At 40.1% G+C, this 15616-nt stretch overlaps 1 protein-coding gene across 1 annotated transcript; it reads right to left on the minus strand.

The window, feature by feature from the left end:
• Nucleotides 1-4067: 4067 nt before the first annotated feature.
• On the minus strand, nucleotides 4068-12413 carry ETAA1 (ETAA1 activator of ATR kinase). Its single transcript, XM_029964396.1, has 8 exons — nucleotides 12177-12413; nucleotides 11106-11145; nucleotides 10521-10658; nucleotides 10181-10257; nucleotides 8497-8615; nucleotides 6447-8187; nucleotides 6116-6227; nucleotides 4068-4308 (listed from the first exon to the last, which is right to left on the minus strand). The coding sequence occupies exons 1-8, from the start codon at nucleotides 12411-12413 to the stop codon at nucleotides 4193-4195; spliced, it is 2580 nt and encodes an 859-aa protein (XP_029820256.1). The 3' UTR covers nucleotides 4068-4192.
• Nucleotides 12414-15616: the final 3203 nt, after the last annotated feature.

Below are 15616 nucleotides of genomic sequence, written 5' to 3' on the forward strand. Positions count from 1 at the left end.
AGCTTCATTCCCATGTCTGTATGGATCCTAATTTTCCAGGGTTAAAACTTGAATCAGGTTTTTCCTTTAGTGAGGACAAGCTGCAAAGAGCAGACGACCTTCATTAAAAAGGAAATCTATAAATCCTATAGTCCTCACCTCTGCTAACTACATTGTTTGAGGTCAAAGCTGTTAACTGTGGCCTTTAAAAGGTATGTGTAAATGCAACCTTTATCCCCAAAAAACTTTGAAAATGTGCATAAACAATAACATTTTCTGATAAATGCTATGCTGTTTGACTAGATGTATGTGCTAAAGGCAAGAACTACGTGCAATAATGAAGTGCATGGGCTTGATTCTTTAATTACCTGAGTGACCCCATTACCTCCAGTGCTTTAAGGAAATTGCTGCAGGAGCAGGATCAGGCCCTTAATGGTTTGCCAGCTCCATTCTGACATTATACCCAGACAACAGTCACTGAAATTTATATTTAGTTCCATAAGAACAGTGCATTAGATATCCTTAAGTGTTTTATGAGGCAGGACTTTTCTGACTATTCTGACAGAACCACCAGTACGTGCAGAAACCGGAGCTGTGAACAAATATTGCAGTTATGATTTACAGCACAATTGCCAGAGTCTTCCCTGGCTTCATCTCTGATGGCTACTTACTCAGGCTGTCATTTTTAGCTCCACAGATTATATCTGTCTTGGCCTCTTCCACAAACACTGGATTCACTGGAGTGTGCTGCAGACAATACAGCTCTCAAACAATGAAGCATTTGTGTTCATTTTCTCCTATTTTATCTTTGGAATTCTACTATTTAGGTCACTATCTGTTGCTTCCAGCTATTCTTTCCTGAAAAATTGTAGCTCTTTTTAGGCTTAAAAAGATAAAATCAATGAATTCATCTATGTTATTCCTCTGGGTATAAAGGTCTAGATGCAATAAGTGGTACACATAGTATAAGATTACATTGCTATTCCTGAACTGCAGCCCCAAGATTAATTGTGCCTTATAGGCCAAAATTTGAAAAGCTGCTGGGTGCTGGCCTCTCTGAAAATCTGATACAACTAACACAATAAACCCCCAGTATTACTAAATTTCTCAAATGCTTTAAAGGTGATCCCTCACCAGCATGAACAGGAAGGGTGTGAATGTGTGTTTATATTCCACAACACAGAATTTTAGATACAGATAAGAAGAATAAAGATGAACAGATCCTGATCTTATCTGCCTTTCCTATAAGAAAAAAAATCCACCACAGGTTTTGCTTGGGAAAGGTATTACTTGGATTTTAGTGAGCAACATCACTTGTGAAATCCATCAATATCTGTGGAATAAAAATTATACTTTACTCAGGTATGAGGACATACAGGAATTCCATTTACATTTAAACTTAAGCTCACTGATTGCTCATGTAAAAAACTGCTATGCTCTGAATGAAAAGAAGATGAGTGCTTAAGCAAACAGTCATAAATTAATTTATAATGAAACATGACAGCCATAATTTAATTTAGAGTGTATTTAAGATTGTTGTTACTATTTGGACAGGTCTTTTTTGCCTGGAGGAAGATGTGGCTTCATAGTGAAATGTCAGCTATTGAAATACTAAACTTCTTAAGCGTACACGTGTATTAATTAATTAAAATTATGTAGATTCTTTCCTAATGAAGATCTGTTGTCTACTGCAAGCAGTCAGACAAAAGACTGCATGATTGAGGCATTATCAGTGGGTCATCAGGAACTCACCAGGAAGTACGAGGGCTGCTGAGCATAACTTGTAAAATCTGTAGGGTGGTGAAGCTGCTGCTCAACTTCCTTTCTCAGCGGTGAGGGGAGGGAGCAAGTCAAGTCACAAAAAGAAGTGATTCTATTCAGTTTGTTAACTGAGAGATGGCATGCTAGGGCATTTGGGAATAGTCAGGCTGTGACCAAAAATATCTTGGTGCTTTGTCTCACCATGAGGTAAGACACCATGCTCCCAAGAACTTGTGATTTCTATTTGGAAAGTAACGTTTAATAAAAACCAAATTACAGGCCTTTGAAGTTTAATACCTACGTTAAAAATAGGTACTTATAAAAAGTAAAATAAAAAACAAAAGTTCCTCTTCCACGATTAGATTAATAAGGGCAGGCAACGGATGCATTTGCCTCACTGACAAAACTGATGTGTTTCACACTGATCAGCTAAGAAATTCTTTAAATATGGTTAAGCAGCACAGAGGAAGTATGTGGGTTAGTAAGAAGTGACAGTAATTGGTTAAAATGGAGTTTGTGTCTTCCTCCAGTTGGAAAATTTGCAAAGGGTCCTTTCCATACCCCTTATGGAAAGATCATTCCCCTTGTTATACATTGAACTCTCTTGCTAAAAAAAGACTCTCCAACACCTACAACAGTTCCTTCCTTTCTACTTATCTCATCTTCTCCAGTCATAAGTATAATTAACCAAATTACCCTTGAAAAGAAAAATTACCCTGATTTCTCTACAGAATTATTTCTAGAGAAATATCCTGGGGAGGGAAGGGTTGCTAAGCTGAACACTGCCCTAGCAAAAGCCTCATTTTTATCTTTCTCAATAACATTTGACATTCTTGTGCATCAGTACCTTAAAGACAGTTTTATAACTCTCATATTTAATACTGATAGTAGAAGCCTCTTCTTACTGCCATTTTCTTGGCTAATAGTGCATCTGGCAAGTTACCTGATAGTTCAGATTCTCCTAGAACACCACAAAGACAAGCATATCCCTCAATTACACAGAACAAGCTACATCTTCAGGATAAAATTTTTGCAATGGTCACTATTTGGGGTTTACATTTATTTGTCATATGGACTGCACACTAGACAGTTGTGTGTTGAACTAGTTCCTCCAGAAAGGAGTTTTAATTTAAATAAATTAAAGGAAGCACTTTGTCACCAGTGTAAGCAGAAAATTGGGGCATGGAATAATTAAGAAAATTACCAAATGAGGACATTCAGGTAAGGTTCATATGGTATTCCCATTTCACTCCCTTTTACCAGTTTCTGTAGTATAGTATTTTCCAGAACAGATTAGAAAAATGTAAAAAAAAAAAGTTTAATGATGACTTACAAATATACAATACTTACATTTTCAAGAGTTACAAAAATGGCACATACTACAGAAACCAAAAGCTTCCTCCAACCTTTGGTACATTTTATAGTTATTTATTTACAAAGAAAAATTACAGTCACTTTTCATAGTGTCACATGTTTACATATAAGCATTTCTCAGTTGAAAAATATCTTGCAGCTTACCCAGAGGCAGTTTTTGCAGTTTGATCTCTACACCCATCTATCACATCAAAAATTCTATCAGCCCCTGTTAAGCTGACATGACATTGCATTTTTATGTTTCAACAGCCTTTAGTCTGAAAATATGTACAACCCATAAGGCTAAACTGATGCATAGTTGTTGAGATCCCACCTGATTTATTATATATTGCTCACGGTTTGGTAAAATGACACAGGCTACCCTTTTTAATTAGCTTGGTGATGCGTGTTTAGAAAAGGGTGTTCCAATTTTGCCAGGGTATTTCCAACTCTTCATGAAAGGAACTTAAAAAAATACAACATGTCCTTTGCAGGATGCTTTTTCACCTTATGAAACTTTTATATTAAATTTTTCCTTCTCTGTGTACATTTTTTACCTCAGGTAACAGAGATAAACTGAGCTTTCCAAAGCCTGTTCATTTCCATTAGTTTTCCAATTGTTGGATGTTTCCTAGACTGCACTTTATTTCAACCAAAACTTAAAAATTGTCTTCTACCTGAGAGCAAACTTCATTTTTTATTTCCTAGTCTGTGTGTACTTGAGGGTCTTCTTAAAGATTAGAATACTTGCAATAACACAGCCAAAATATAGTCTGTTTTTGACACCTTCATTATATGTGTATACCAATGCTCTCATGATTTTCAGACTATGCAATTTCAACATGTAACAGTACATGAACTCAATATAATCTTCATCTTGCTGAAGGTAGTTTGGGACTACACATTCACAACTTATAGTTTTTAATTAAGACTAAATACCACCAGAGTATTAGTTACGGCTCAGGTCCAGATTTTTTTACATTGAGAAACAGAAAAAAACTTGCCATCAATAGATGTGAATGGAGTTTTAAAAGTGTCTTCCAGCATTACAGTATTTCCCTCCCACAAACTTACTCCACAGAAAAAATAAACTCCAAATTCAAGCATCTTTAAAGAATGCCTGTGTTCTGGATTTTCTTCGTGCAAGAGCTTCTTGTTTTTTTCTTTCAATCTCTTCTTGAGAGCATTTTCTATTTTTCTGTTCCACCACAGACACTGTAAATAAAAAACATGTATTAGGAGCCTTCAGGTTTGTTCAATATGTATTTTAACTTATCTATTTTCAGTGTTTGAAGATCTATGGCAGGAGCACACTATTCTGACATTCTGGGCACCCACGTTAAAAATGGCTCATCTATCCTGTCCCCCAGGCAGGAAGGGGGATAAAATGCATGACCTTTGTAGTGCTACTGATTACTACCTCCCAATGAAAACACTGGGATGCAGACATTTGCTTCAAGGAAATTTTACTTGGCTGCCCTTCAAGTGAACCTTATGACATCAGGAGTCAACATAGGAGATGGTGATGGGTTAAGAAAATTAAGGCTATCAGAGTGAAAAGGGCTCTACAATTTAGTGAGTTAGGCAGAGATATGGGCATGGAGATGGTAGAGACACAGGGGTCAGATACAGTACAGGTGTCACACAAATAAAACAAGGAAGGTTGAAAAAAGGTCAAAAGTAGCAATAAAAATTGGCAAAAGAGACAAGAACATGATAGCTGAGCATAGCATTCTATATGTTGTGTTACAGAACTATAAATTCCCATGCTATAAAATCCTGACCTCACTGGAACCAACAGGAACCCTCCCTGCATATATCAATAATTTTACCACTTTCATTCACCAATTTCCAATTAATGTATTTTTAATAAGTGTTCAAACCATATAAATAAAACAAAGGGTCTCTTTGTTTCTCACAGAAAAGGTGTCTGCGAAAAATTAAACATCAGTTTTTGAAAGGATCACGCCATCTTTTTATTACAAAAAACTCACTCAAAATTCAAGATGAGGACAGTTGTTGTTTATCTGTAAAGAAAATCTATGTTATTATTTTTATTCCTTTATTCTCTAGAACACTCCACAGAATAACTAGTTATCTCCCTCCTCCCCTTCCCATTAACATCCAAAATTGCTACCTTCCATTTATCTGCTTCTTTGCTGGGAAAAAAAACACAAATAAAATACTGATTCTTTGATAAAACTGGCTGATAGCTTACAGGGATTGTTTTGTTGTTTTGTAAAAGTGTTTCCTGAAAATGGGGGTTGATATAGGACACTCTAAAAGGTGTGTTTTATCAGAATTAATACTGATTAAAACTTTGCCAAGCTGTGAGAGCAAGTGAAAACAAGACTGACCGGAACTTGATCAGTTCTACATTTCCCTAGCAAGTAAACCCAGTGCATGGAATATTCCTGACTGTCACTTGATGATGAAGAAGTGCCTGATCTCCCCTCTGGATGAAAAGGAAATGTCAGTGTTTAGACTGATAAGACAAGAATATTTCACGGGCAATTTCAGCCAGAGAGCAAACAACGATATAGGCTGAGGTTCGAAAAGCACCAAGTGATTTGAGGTTCCAAATTCCAGGTGTACAATAATATAAAAAAACTGGTATTTCATATCATCCGGTGCCTTCTCTCCCTGCCCCACCATTAACTGGGGTTTTACTATGCATCCAAATAACAGTATTTTTAAATAACAATTTAAGAACACAGTAGGCTTAGTACTGCATCAGGTTGCACTTGAGCCTAGTGATTCTGAGTGTCTGTGGAGAGAGGGTCTGAAGTACTTAGGGAAGTGGAATGAAAACGGGCAGGGATTCAAGATACGGGTCAGGACAATTTTATTTTGGAGAAAATAACCTCCAAATTCTCACTAGAACATTTGCTAACACCTACAAGAATGGATGAATATTGAAGCCTGTTGTAAGTTGCAATAAAGTACAAATCTCTCTGACATTCTGACTACAGTAAGGAAACAAACAGTAACAGTCTGAGAGTGATACAATAAAGACAAATACCTGATGAAGGCTGTGCAAAAGACTCTGAAAAGTGCCTCTTGAAAGGTGATTTCTTATTGTCAAGCTTGCTGTGCAAAGTCATGTTCACCTGATTCTTGGTTCCTTCCAAACCCTGCAGAGTAATTCCAATGCCAGAATGATTTCCTGAATTTTCACACCCTACATGAAGACCACCCTTAGAATTGTTAATCTTTCGGAACTTAAACTTTGAAGGTACGAGTGATGTTTTGTTACTAGAAGTGCTACTTGGTATCTTTCCTGTATTATACAAGAGATCTGGGCTGTCTAATGTTTTATTGCTAAAAATGTTTACTGCATCAACAGGACTTACTTCAGAAGCAGTGTCTCCTGCTGGCACAGAATTTGACCTGTACCATTTCCCCAAAACAGTCTTTGTAGTCTCTTCAGAAGCATCCTGATGACAGTTTTTTGTCAGTGTGTATTTGCCCTCTGTAGAAGGATCTGAGATCACAGTTCGAGGACTTGAGATGCTCTTACAGTTCACTGCATGACCTGTTGTGGCCAGCCCATGTATAACCTTTGATGAATTCCTACAGGAATCATTCAGAGAGAGAGCCTCCTGTTTTGCATTTGTTTTTTGTGCCAAGAGGCAATGTCCTTGTTTAGAGGCTAGGAAGCTCTTATCAACATTTGATCTGGAATTACTACTTGCTCCTTGTATAGTTTTAGTTCTTTCATTTCCTTGTTTAGCATCTTGGCTCTGAGTCTGCTTTTCTATATCATCACACACCTGATACAACAACTCATCATCCTCAAAGTTAGCATCCCAAAGGCTATCGGATCCACAAAACATATCTAACACCTCATCAGAGAATTTTGGTTCATTCCATTCGTGAAATGGCACAGGACATTTCTTTGGCATTTCAAACACTTTAGTTAGATCATTAGGTTTCATACTGGTAGAAACACTGGGTGATTGACAGGAAATAGCATGGGTGGTATTTCCAGGTTTTTCTGTCCGTTGTCTATGAGGATTAGATCTCGAAGGAAAAAGAGGGTCACTTTTAGGCTGAGTAGTTTCATTTCCATTCTTCACTTCAGATTGCACTGGAACAGAAATACAGTTCAAATCACTGTTTCGAGCACTTTTCCAAATGGAATTTATTTTATCTGGCTTAACATCACATTTGCCATGCAAGGCTGTGGTCTCTGAGTTTTCTGTCTTACATGGTTTTTGTAAAGACTGAGATTTTACATTTTGTATGTTTTTACTAGAATGTTTCAAAGGTGAACACTGCAAACTGTTAGATTTGTTTACACTCCCCAAGCAAGTTACCAAATTGCCACTACTTCTTTGCTTTGTTCTGCTAGCATCACTGAAACCATGGCCAGGTGGATTTGCAGGAATTGGTGGTGGTTCTTCAGCACTTATCAATTCAGGATTTTGGGTTATTTGCATCATAAAAGAGTCATCTGCCAAAAAATCTGTATCCCAGTCATCAAAGTCATCATTAACTACTCCAGCCAGCTTTGTGGAGTCCACCAGTTGTGTCTTCAAAGAAGGAGGATTTTTTTTTGTCATATCAGGTTTTGGTACCATGTGGTTCACACTCCCCACTGCACCTTTTTCTTGTGCCTCTGAATTACCACGTTGCACGACTTCAGTTTCCTCAAGAAGCTGCTCCTCCTCCAAGGTACTTTTGTTTTTATGAAAACTGTTATTTAAAGAAATATCTGACAGTCCTTGGCTCAGCTGCCCACTACACTTCTGGGTAGAACAGTCAAAAAGAGCATGAAGGGCTATTTCAGACTCAAGGTCTACAGACTTTTGACTGCTGGACCGACAGGGCCCTGCAGCAGGAATGCCAGTGCTCTGTCCAACTGGTTTCAGGGACAGAGCAGTATCTGTTTCAGAACCTTCACCAAGGAGTGGTATCTCGTTCTTCATGTTTACTTCATCTTTAGAATTATTCAAAGGCTCTGAGGTGCTCTGGATGAAGTTATGACCAAGCTTCTCCTGTTCCTGAACAGCATCTAGCTCTACTAGGTTTCTATCAAATTCCTTAGCCAATTTCATGAGTTCCTCTTCGGGAATTGTTATCTTAAGATCTCTGGATAAAAAAAAAAAACAAAAACAAAATAGAAAGTCAGAGCTACTGAGAGAGTTTAGCTAAGCTCAATAACATGAGCATGTGAGCTGTTCAATCTCTAGTTTAACAACTACAGAGAAGATGACCGAATCTCACAATGTGCAGTCAACATGCAATCATTTTGATAGAAATACCCCATTAAGAAGAGATAACAAGCCCAAAGCATTCTATATGCTAATGTACAATTACATGGCTCACTATATATAAAAGACCACAAATCTTTTTTCATGAAAACCCAGCTATGATGGGCAAGAAAAAACTGTAACTCACCTTGTACAACTCAACTTTGTCCTAGATCGCACTTTTACTACTCCAGGTGTATAGGGAATAGCATCCTCACCAATCCATGTTCCTAAAATGGAGCCTTCACTACAGGCTGATTTTTCATCCTGAATGATTAGATTTATAATGCTTAGAAATGTGATGTCAGATAAAGATTGGACTAGACACACACCTTGCGTGAGTTAAAGTTGCTAAACCAAGTAAACATATGAAACCTGTTGAAAGCCTCTGATAGGAGCTAAAGCAATACAAGTTAAGTGAGATTAAACTTCAATTATATTGTTTTAAAATAGGAACTTCAATTAAAATAAATGAATTTTGCTTTGGTGCTCAAATCTAATACTCTATTTACATCAGGCTTACACATATTCTGCAATATTCACGTTACAAGCTGTGATCTAGTTTACTTCAGTATATAAAACTAAGGAGCTGCCTGAGAGGCACTGACTTTATCCACTTAAAGCAGCATTAACAGATTAGAGAATTTAAAAGAAATCACATTCTGTATGCTACCAGAAAAAAAATTATGACTTCTTCCATTACAACTCACTTACACAAAAAGCCTTCAAACTGAAGTAAGTAATGTTTAGAAAGTAAACAAAGTTGTTTTAGAACTTCAAAGTTCAGGCTTGAATTTAAATTCTGAAGTCTAAGAGATATAATAGTGCACTGGTAAATTGTCTACAGCAGCAGAGCAATAGAATGTGTGAAATTACTGCATGCAAGCCAGAAAAATAAATTTGAACTTTGCTAACTACTAGGGTAGTTTGGGGTAGGTTTTCTTATTCTTTGTAAAATTAATTTTTAAAATTTATTTTTATTTAAGAAAAACAGAACATGAACAACAGATAGTTGTAAACCCTGATATTATTTACATTTATGGCAGGGCTGTAACCATTTACAGGGAAGGTAGTGGCATCCCTTACCAATGGTTTTCCAATTCTTAAGTATAATTTCTCACAAATATGCCAAACAGTGAATACAATTTAAATAGGCCTGTCAAATAAGCAGGTATGTTTTGGAAGCAAAATACTACACATCCATTTTAGGAATTACATGTTCTCTTCTTGCACTTAAAACGCAACAATAAGAAAACACTTTTATTTTCACTTTCTAGGCTGTGGACATCAGGTTCAGGGCAAGAGGGAAAGGGCAGGGATCCTAGGGTAAAAAGGCAAATTATTTAGAGTATCAAAGCAAGGTTACTCTGTTTATATTATTGTGGAGTTATCTCTCATCTCAATCCTGTTTTTGTACTTCAGCAGTCAATCAGGACCATTCAAAATGCCTAAAAACAACTGTCAAGTAAATCCAGTGTGTGAAAAACTCTTACCTTTGAACAGATGAGTGATTAAGGATAAATAAACAAAACAGTATTCCTAAAACCAGGGGCAATAACTTGCATTCTGACAGTAAACCTTTCTAAAATGGAGCTGCTGCAAGCCCACTTTCTTAATGCATCTTTTTTTACAGTATCTGTGACTCACAGAGCAACCAGTCAATGCTACACTTACAATTCTAATTCAATCCAGTTTTATGAACACTCTACTAATTTTCTACACACCCAACTCTTACCATGAAACTACTGTAACTAAAACTGAGGCTTAGGCTGAAGCACTGTTCTGTTTGATTACTGCATATGCAGAGAGTTGGTTTAGAAAGTAACAATTACCTGAGGAGCAATACGATTAACAATTTCCGAGATTTCTACTGCGCACCCACTGGTGGACTGTTTGGTTTTTCCACTGCCTATGAAAACAAACAAACAAGCAAACAAACTTCTCAAAAATTGCAAACCAATTCAATTTATCTCAATTCAAATCTATGTGTTAAAATCAGAGCTTGATTCAGTGTTATATTGAAGAATGTATGGTTTTTTAATAAAAATAAAACCAAACAACTTAGCCATTATAAGAGAAAGGGGCCTTTTTCCAAGAAATCTTTGGTAACTTTTAGTACACTCACACTGCACGCCTCAAACAGGTGTCCTGAAGCCTGGATTTTGATCTTACCTAGTCTGTGTGCAACTGGTGAATGAGAATCCCAAAAGATTTCTTGCTGTGTATCAGTGTCATTAACAGGAGAGCTGAAAGTAGGTATTCGGGATTTCCTACTCAAGGACCTCTTTGGAGTTTTATGTAAACATGACTCTGTGTAAACAGAAAGAGGATACTTATTAAAAAACAACAAATAAAAGGCCCAAATCACTTAGAACATACAACAGGTCAAGGCATAAGAAGATCATTTAGGAAATTCAAGAATAAAAATAAAGCTTACACTCATCAGCACTATTTATTCACAACAGGAATATTGTTCACAACTAGACATTTAATGCAGAATAAGACTCTAAGCTTTGCCAGTTACATCATCACAGATATAACAAGATCCTGAGAGCTACACACTCAGCATCTGATGGTAGGGATGGGAACTGTCAATCCTTCCACTTGAGAGAATATTCAGCTTACATTAAAAGAAAAAAACTATGTATACCTACATGAGAAAATATTTTATATTCTTGCTTGCTTTGGATCTTTCACCCAGACTGATTTGAGCTACAACTTTAATGGGCCTCCAAACTGCTCTGGGTCATAACCTACCTTCGTCTATACTTCCTCCCCTGGGCCTTTCCACCTTGGACTGTTAGAAGCAGCAATATAGCTATTCAAAACCTGCTTGCAGCTGCCTCTGATCAGTAAGTGAACTGAACACACTATGTGAAGCTCAGTTGGTCACCCCTGCCCTTTAGAAATGGTGTTACAGATGTGAAAGCCTACAGAAATAATTTAAAAGACGCAATTACTAGGCGCAAGAAGTGTCTTAGGAGATGTTTTGCACTGAAGTGCCCAGCGTGGCCAGGTTTTATCCTCTCCTAGAGTGGATCAACAGCCTCAGCTACTTCTTAGTGTCTCAGTGCCACGGGAATCACAGAATCATAGAATGGGACAGGCTGGAAGGGACCACAGTACGTCATCTGGTCCAACCTCTCTGCTCAAGCAGGGCCATCCCAGAGCACACTGCACAGGATTGCACCCAGATGGTTCTGGAGTATCTCCAGTGTGGGAGACTCCACAACCTCTCTGGGAAACCTGTCCAGTGCTCAGTCATCTGCACAGTAAAGTTCTTCTTTATATTCAGGTGGAACTTCCTGTTCATCGGTTTCTCCCTGTTGCCTCTTGTCTTATTGCTTGTGACCACCAAGCAGAGCCTGGACCATCCTCTTGACACCCCTGCTTTAGATATTTATACACATTAATGAGATCCCTTTTCAGTGGTCTCGACGCTGAACAGGCCCAACTCCCTCATGAGAGAGATGCTCCAGACCTTTGACCAACTTGGTGCCCCTTCTGCTGGACCTGCTCCAGGAGCTACACATCTCTCTTGTCCTGAGGAGCCCAGAACTGGACACAGCACTCCAGATGTGCCTCACCAAGGCTGAATAAAGGTGCAAGATCACCCCCTCGACCTGCTGATAGCACTCTTCCCATTGCACCCCAGGGCACCAATGGCCTTCTTGGCCCCAGGGCACACCGCTCTGGACAAGAACAGCCCCTTCCCAGGGCACAGGGGCGGGGGAGGAACGGGGGTTTCACACCGCGCCTCCTCACGGCTCGGCCGCGCCCCCAGGGCCGGCGGCAGCGCCGGGGCCCGCAGGGGCCGCTCCCGCGTACCTGCAGCGCGGGGCGCGCACCCGCGCTCCGCCGCGGCAGGCTCGGCCCGTGCCGCCTCCGCCGCCTCTCTTCCTCCTCCTCCCTCCGCCAGCCGCCGGCTGAGCTGCTCCCGCCGCCGCTGCGCTCCTCAGGGCGGCGGCGGGCCTGAGGCGAGCCCCTGCGCCGGCTACCGGCATGGCGCTCGCTGCGGCGGCGCCGCGTCCCTCCCGCCACTGCCGCCGCGGGCACCGCCGCCATTTTCCCTGGGCAGCCCGCCGCCGCCGCTGATTGGCCGCCGCCGCGCCGCCTCGAGCGCCCATTGGCTCCGCGCGGCGGAGGGGAGGCGGACGCGGCGGAGAACTGCGGCCGCCCCCGCCCGCCGTGAGGCGTGCGCGGGTCTCTCCGCCCGGCGATGGGGTGCTTCGTTCACTCCCATAGTCCGGGGAAATAAAAGCTCAGTCCGCCGCGGCATTAGGGGTAGAGCGTGCCCTCCAGTGGGCCTTGGCCGTCGGCTTGTCCTGAGGTGCCCCGAGTTTTGCCATTGGCAAATTTTGCCATTGGCAAATTTTGCCATTTTGCCATTAGCAGATTTGCGGAGGACACCCGGTTGGGTGGGACTGTGGATCTGCTGGAGGACAGGAAGGCTCTGCTGAGAGGTCTGGCCAGGGTGGATCGATGGACTGAGGCCAATGGCGTGAAGTTCAACAAGGCCAACACTTTAGCCCACAACGTCCACCTGCAGTGCTACAGGCTCGGGCAAGGGTGGCTGTAAAGTGGCCCAGAGGGTTGACAGCAGCTGAACATGATGCAGCTTTTGCCCAGGAGACCAAAAAGGCCAATGTATCAGAAAAGGCCTATATCAGAAAATAGAGTGGCCAGCGGGACCAGGGAAGTGATTCTTCCCCTGTACGCGGCACTGGGGAGGCCACACCTCGAGTACTGTGTCCAGTTCTGGGCTCCTTGCTTCAGGAGGGAGGTGCTGGAATGAGTCTAGAGAAGGGCAATGAAGCTGGTAAAGAAGAATCTATGAAACGATTCTTATTAAGAACAGCTGAGGGAGGTGGGGGTGTTTAATCTGGAGAAGAGGAGGCTCAGGTGGTGACCTTATCACTTACTACAACTGCCTGAGGGGAGGTTGTAGCCAGGTGGGGATCAGCCTCTTTTCCCAGGCAACAAACATCAGGAAATGGCCTTTAGCTGCACCAGGGGAGGTTTAGGTTGGACGTTAGGCAGAATTTCTTCACAGAGTTATTAAACATTAGAATGGGCTGCCCAGGAAGGTGGTGGAGTCACCATCCCTGGAGGTGTTTAAGGAAAGACTAGATGTGGCACTCAGTGCCATGGTCTCGTTGACATAGTGGTGTTTCATCACAGGTTGGACTTGATGATCTCAGGTCTTTTCCAACATAATTGAGTCAGTGATTCTGTGAAACCTAGCAGGCATAAGCCATTTCAGCTCAGTAAGGAATTGGGGCTGGCAAAGAAAGGCTTACAGAAGCCAGATTTGGTAGGTAAGAAATTAACATGAGGTTCCTGAGGGCCTGTGGTATTACATCATTATTTCAAATAATATAAATGCAAACACATGTATATATTACTTCATGAGGTGGTTATTTCCTCCCCGAGCCACTAAATGTAAGGGTACAAACATATCTACCAAGAATATAGGGTCAAGGAGTGAACTACTTGATAATTGGTCACCTGCCTGGTTTTCATTTAATCAGTTTGGAGCACTTCGGGATCGCACTTCATTTGTAAGATGTGAGCAGTGGGTTTCAGTTGAGGATCAGGAGTAAGAAGTATTGAAGTCACTAAAGGGTGATTCCCTGAGCCACGAAACCTTTTCTTTTCACCTGAGGCCGCAGTGAAATTATATGTTTTTTGACTTCTCTATTCTCATGAGTGTAATTAAAGTCAGTAGAAGCTGTTTTAACAAGGAAAATAAGTACTGTGTATTAAACCAAGAAATTATATTATATACATGGTTAAATTATCACAGTTAATCACAGGGAGTTGTGACATTTGAATAATCAATTTATGCCATATCTATCAAATATAAATTGGAGACAAGACTAGAAAAACAGGGTCAAGAACTAGAATCCAAAATCCATCATAGACATCTGAATATGGCTATTACCTTGTAATCATACCAATGTGGGTAGATCTGTGCATCAGCACAAAGTGTGGTGAAGGTGTGTGTGACATTTTTGACTGCTAGTTTGCAATATAGTAATTAAAAATTATAATGCATCACACAGGTACAGAAATGGCTTACCTGGACTCCAAGCCACAGGCACTATGTCAGTTACTTGCTTCTTATTTCCAGCTGAAATGGATATGGAGAAGAAACTTTTTACAGCAGTGGTAGATACATCTTGAGGGAAAGAGAAACACTGAAATCGGCACAGTTACTGGAAAGTGCCACTAAAATCTTGATGTCTCCTACTACCTCCCAGTGACCTCTTGGCAGCTGGGTACTGTAAAGTGTTCTGCTTTTACACTCCACTATCTTAACAAGCATAGTTTGAAATACTGTCATCAATAATTAAAATTAAGTGACATCTGTCATAGTCATTGAGTGCTATGAATTTTTCTTCCTTTCTCCAAGCTCATTGTTCACTAACCTCATTCATAAAATGTGAGTATTTGACATAGATCTTTCACACATTTGTGAGGTTTTACTCATACAGTGAAAGCTTTTTTTTTTAATTTTTTTTTTTTTGGGGGGGAAGCATATTTAATGTATATCTTGTTCTGCATGAGAAATCTTGTTGTATCAATTTAAGCCTATGTAAGGTTATGTAACCAAAGGTTGGCAAAAAAAAAAAAATAAAAAAAAGAAATCTGCATATACAGAAAGAATGAACTAGTTTATGATGGGGAAAAAAAAAATCCCACTTTCCTAATGAATAAAAGTGTGTGTGCCTCCTTGCAGCTTAAGAACTCAACGCTGAGCCAGTGTTGTTTATTAAGTTAAGAAATGTAGTGGTAGAAGCCTGTGATGTTGGAGGGTTTCTCTGTGGAGCTGTAGCCTCAAGGAGGAGGGAGTTTGCATTCCCTTGTCATGGCACGAGCAGCTGGATCAATGGCTAATTGTGGCGAGGCTGCGTTCCAGGGACTTGCAGCAAACTCCTTGTGCTGCAGTTGTGAGTCCTACTTTCAAATCAAGAGGGATAAATAATAGAGGAGATTGAATGAATAATAAAGTTAGTTCAGTTTTTAATAGTGATTTAAACTGCCCGAGAAATTTTCACAGTGTTTTGTGAGACAGGGATTTAAAATGAAACAAAATAAATGTGCAAGATCTGAGAAGTTTCCTAAGAATTTCCCATTGGTGTAACGAGAGCATTGAAAATAAGAGTGGAAAAAAGACTCCTTTTAAAAGTTCTTTGAACACAGTGAGCATTTTTATCTCGGAAAGACTATGTCTCATTAGTGAGTTTTTTTCGAAATATCTAATG

Source organism: Manacus vitellinus, unplaced genomic scaffold, assembly GCF_001715985.3.
Source record: "Manacus vitellinus isolate BGI_N305 unplaced genomic scaffold, ASM171598v3 scaffold_70_pilon, whole genome shotgun sequence".
NCBI classification, from domain to species: Eukaryota; Metazoa; Chordata; class Aves; order Passeriformes; family Pipridae; genus Manacus; species Manacus vitellinus.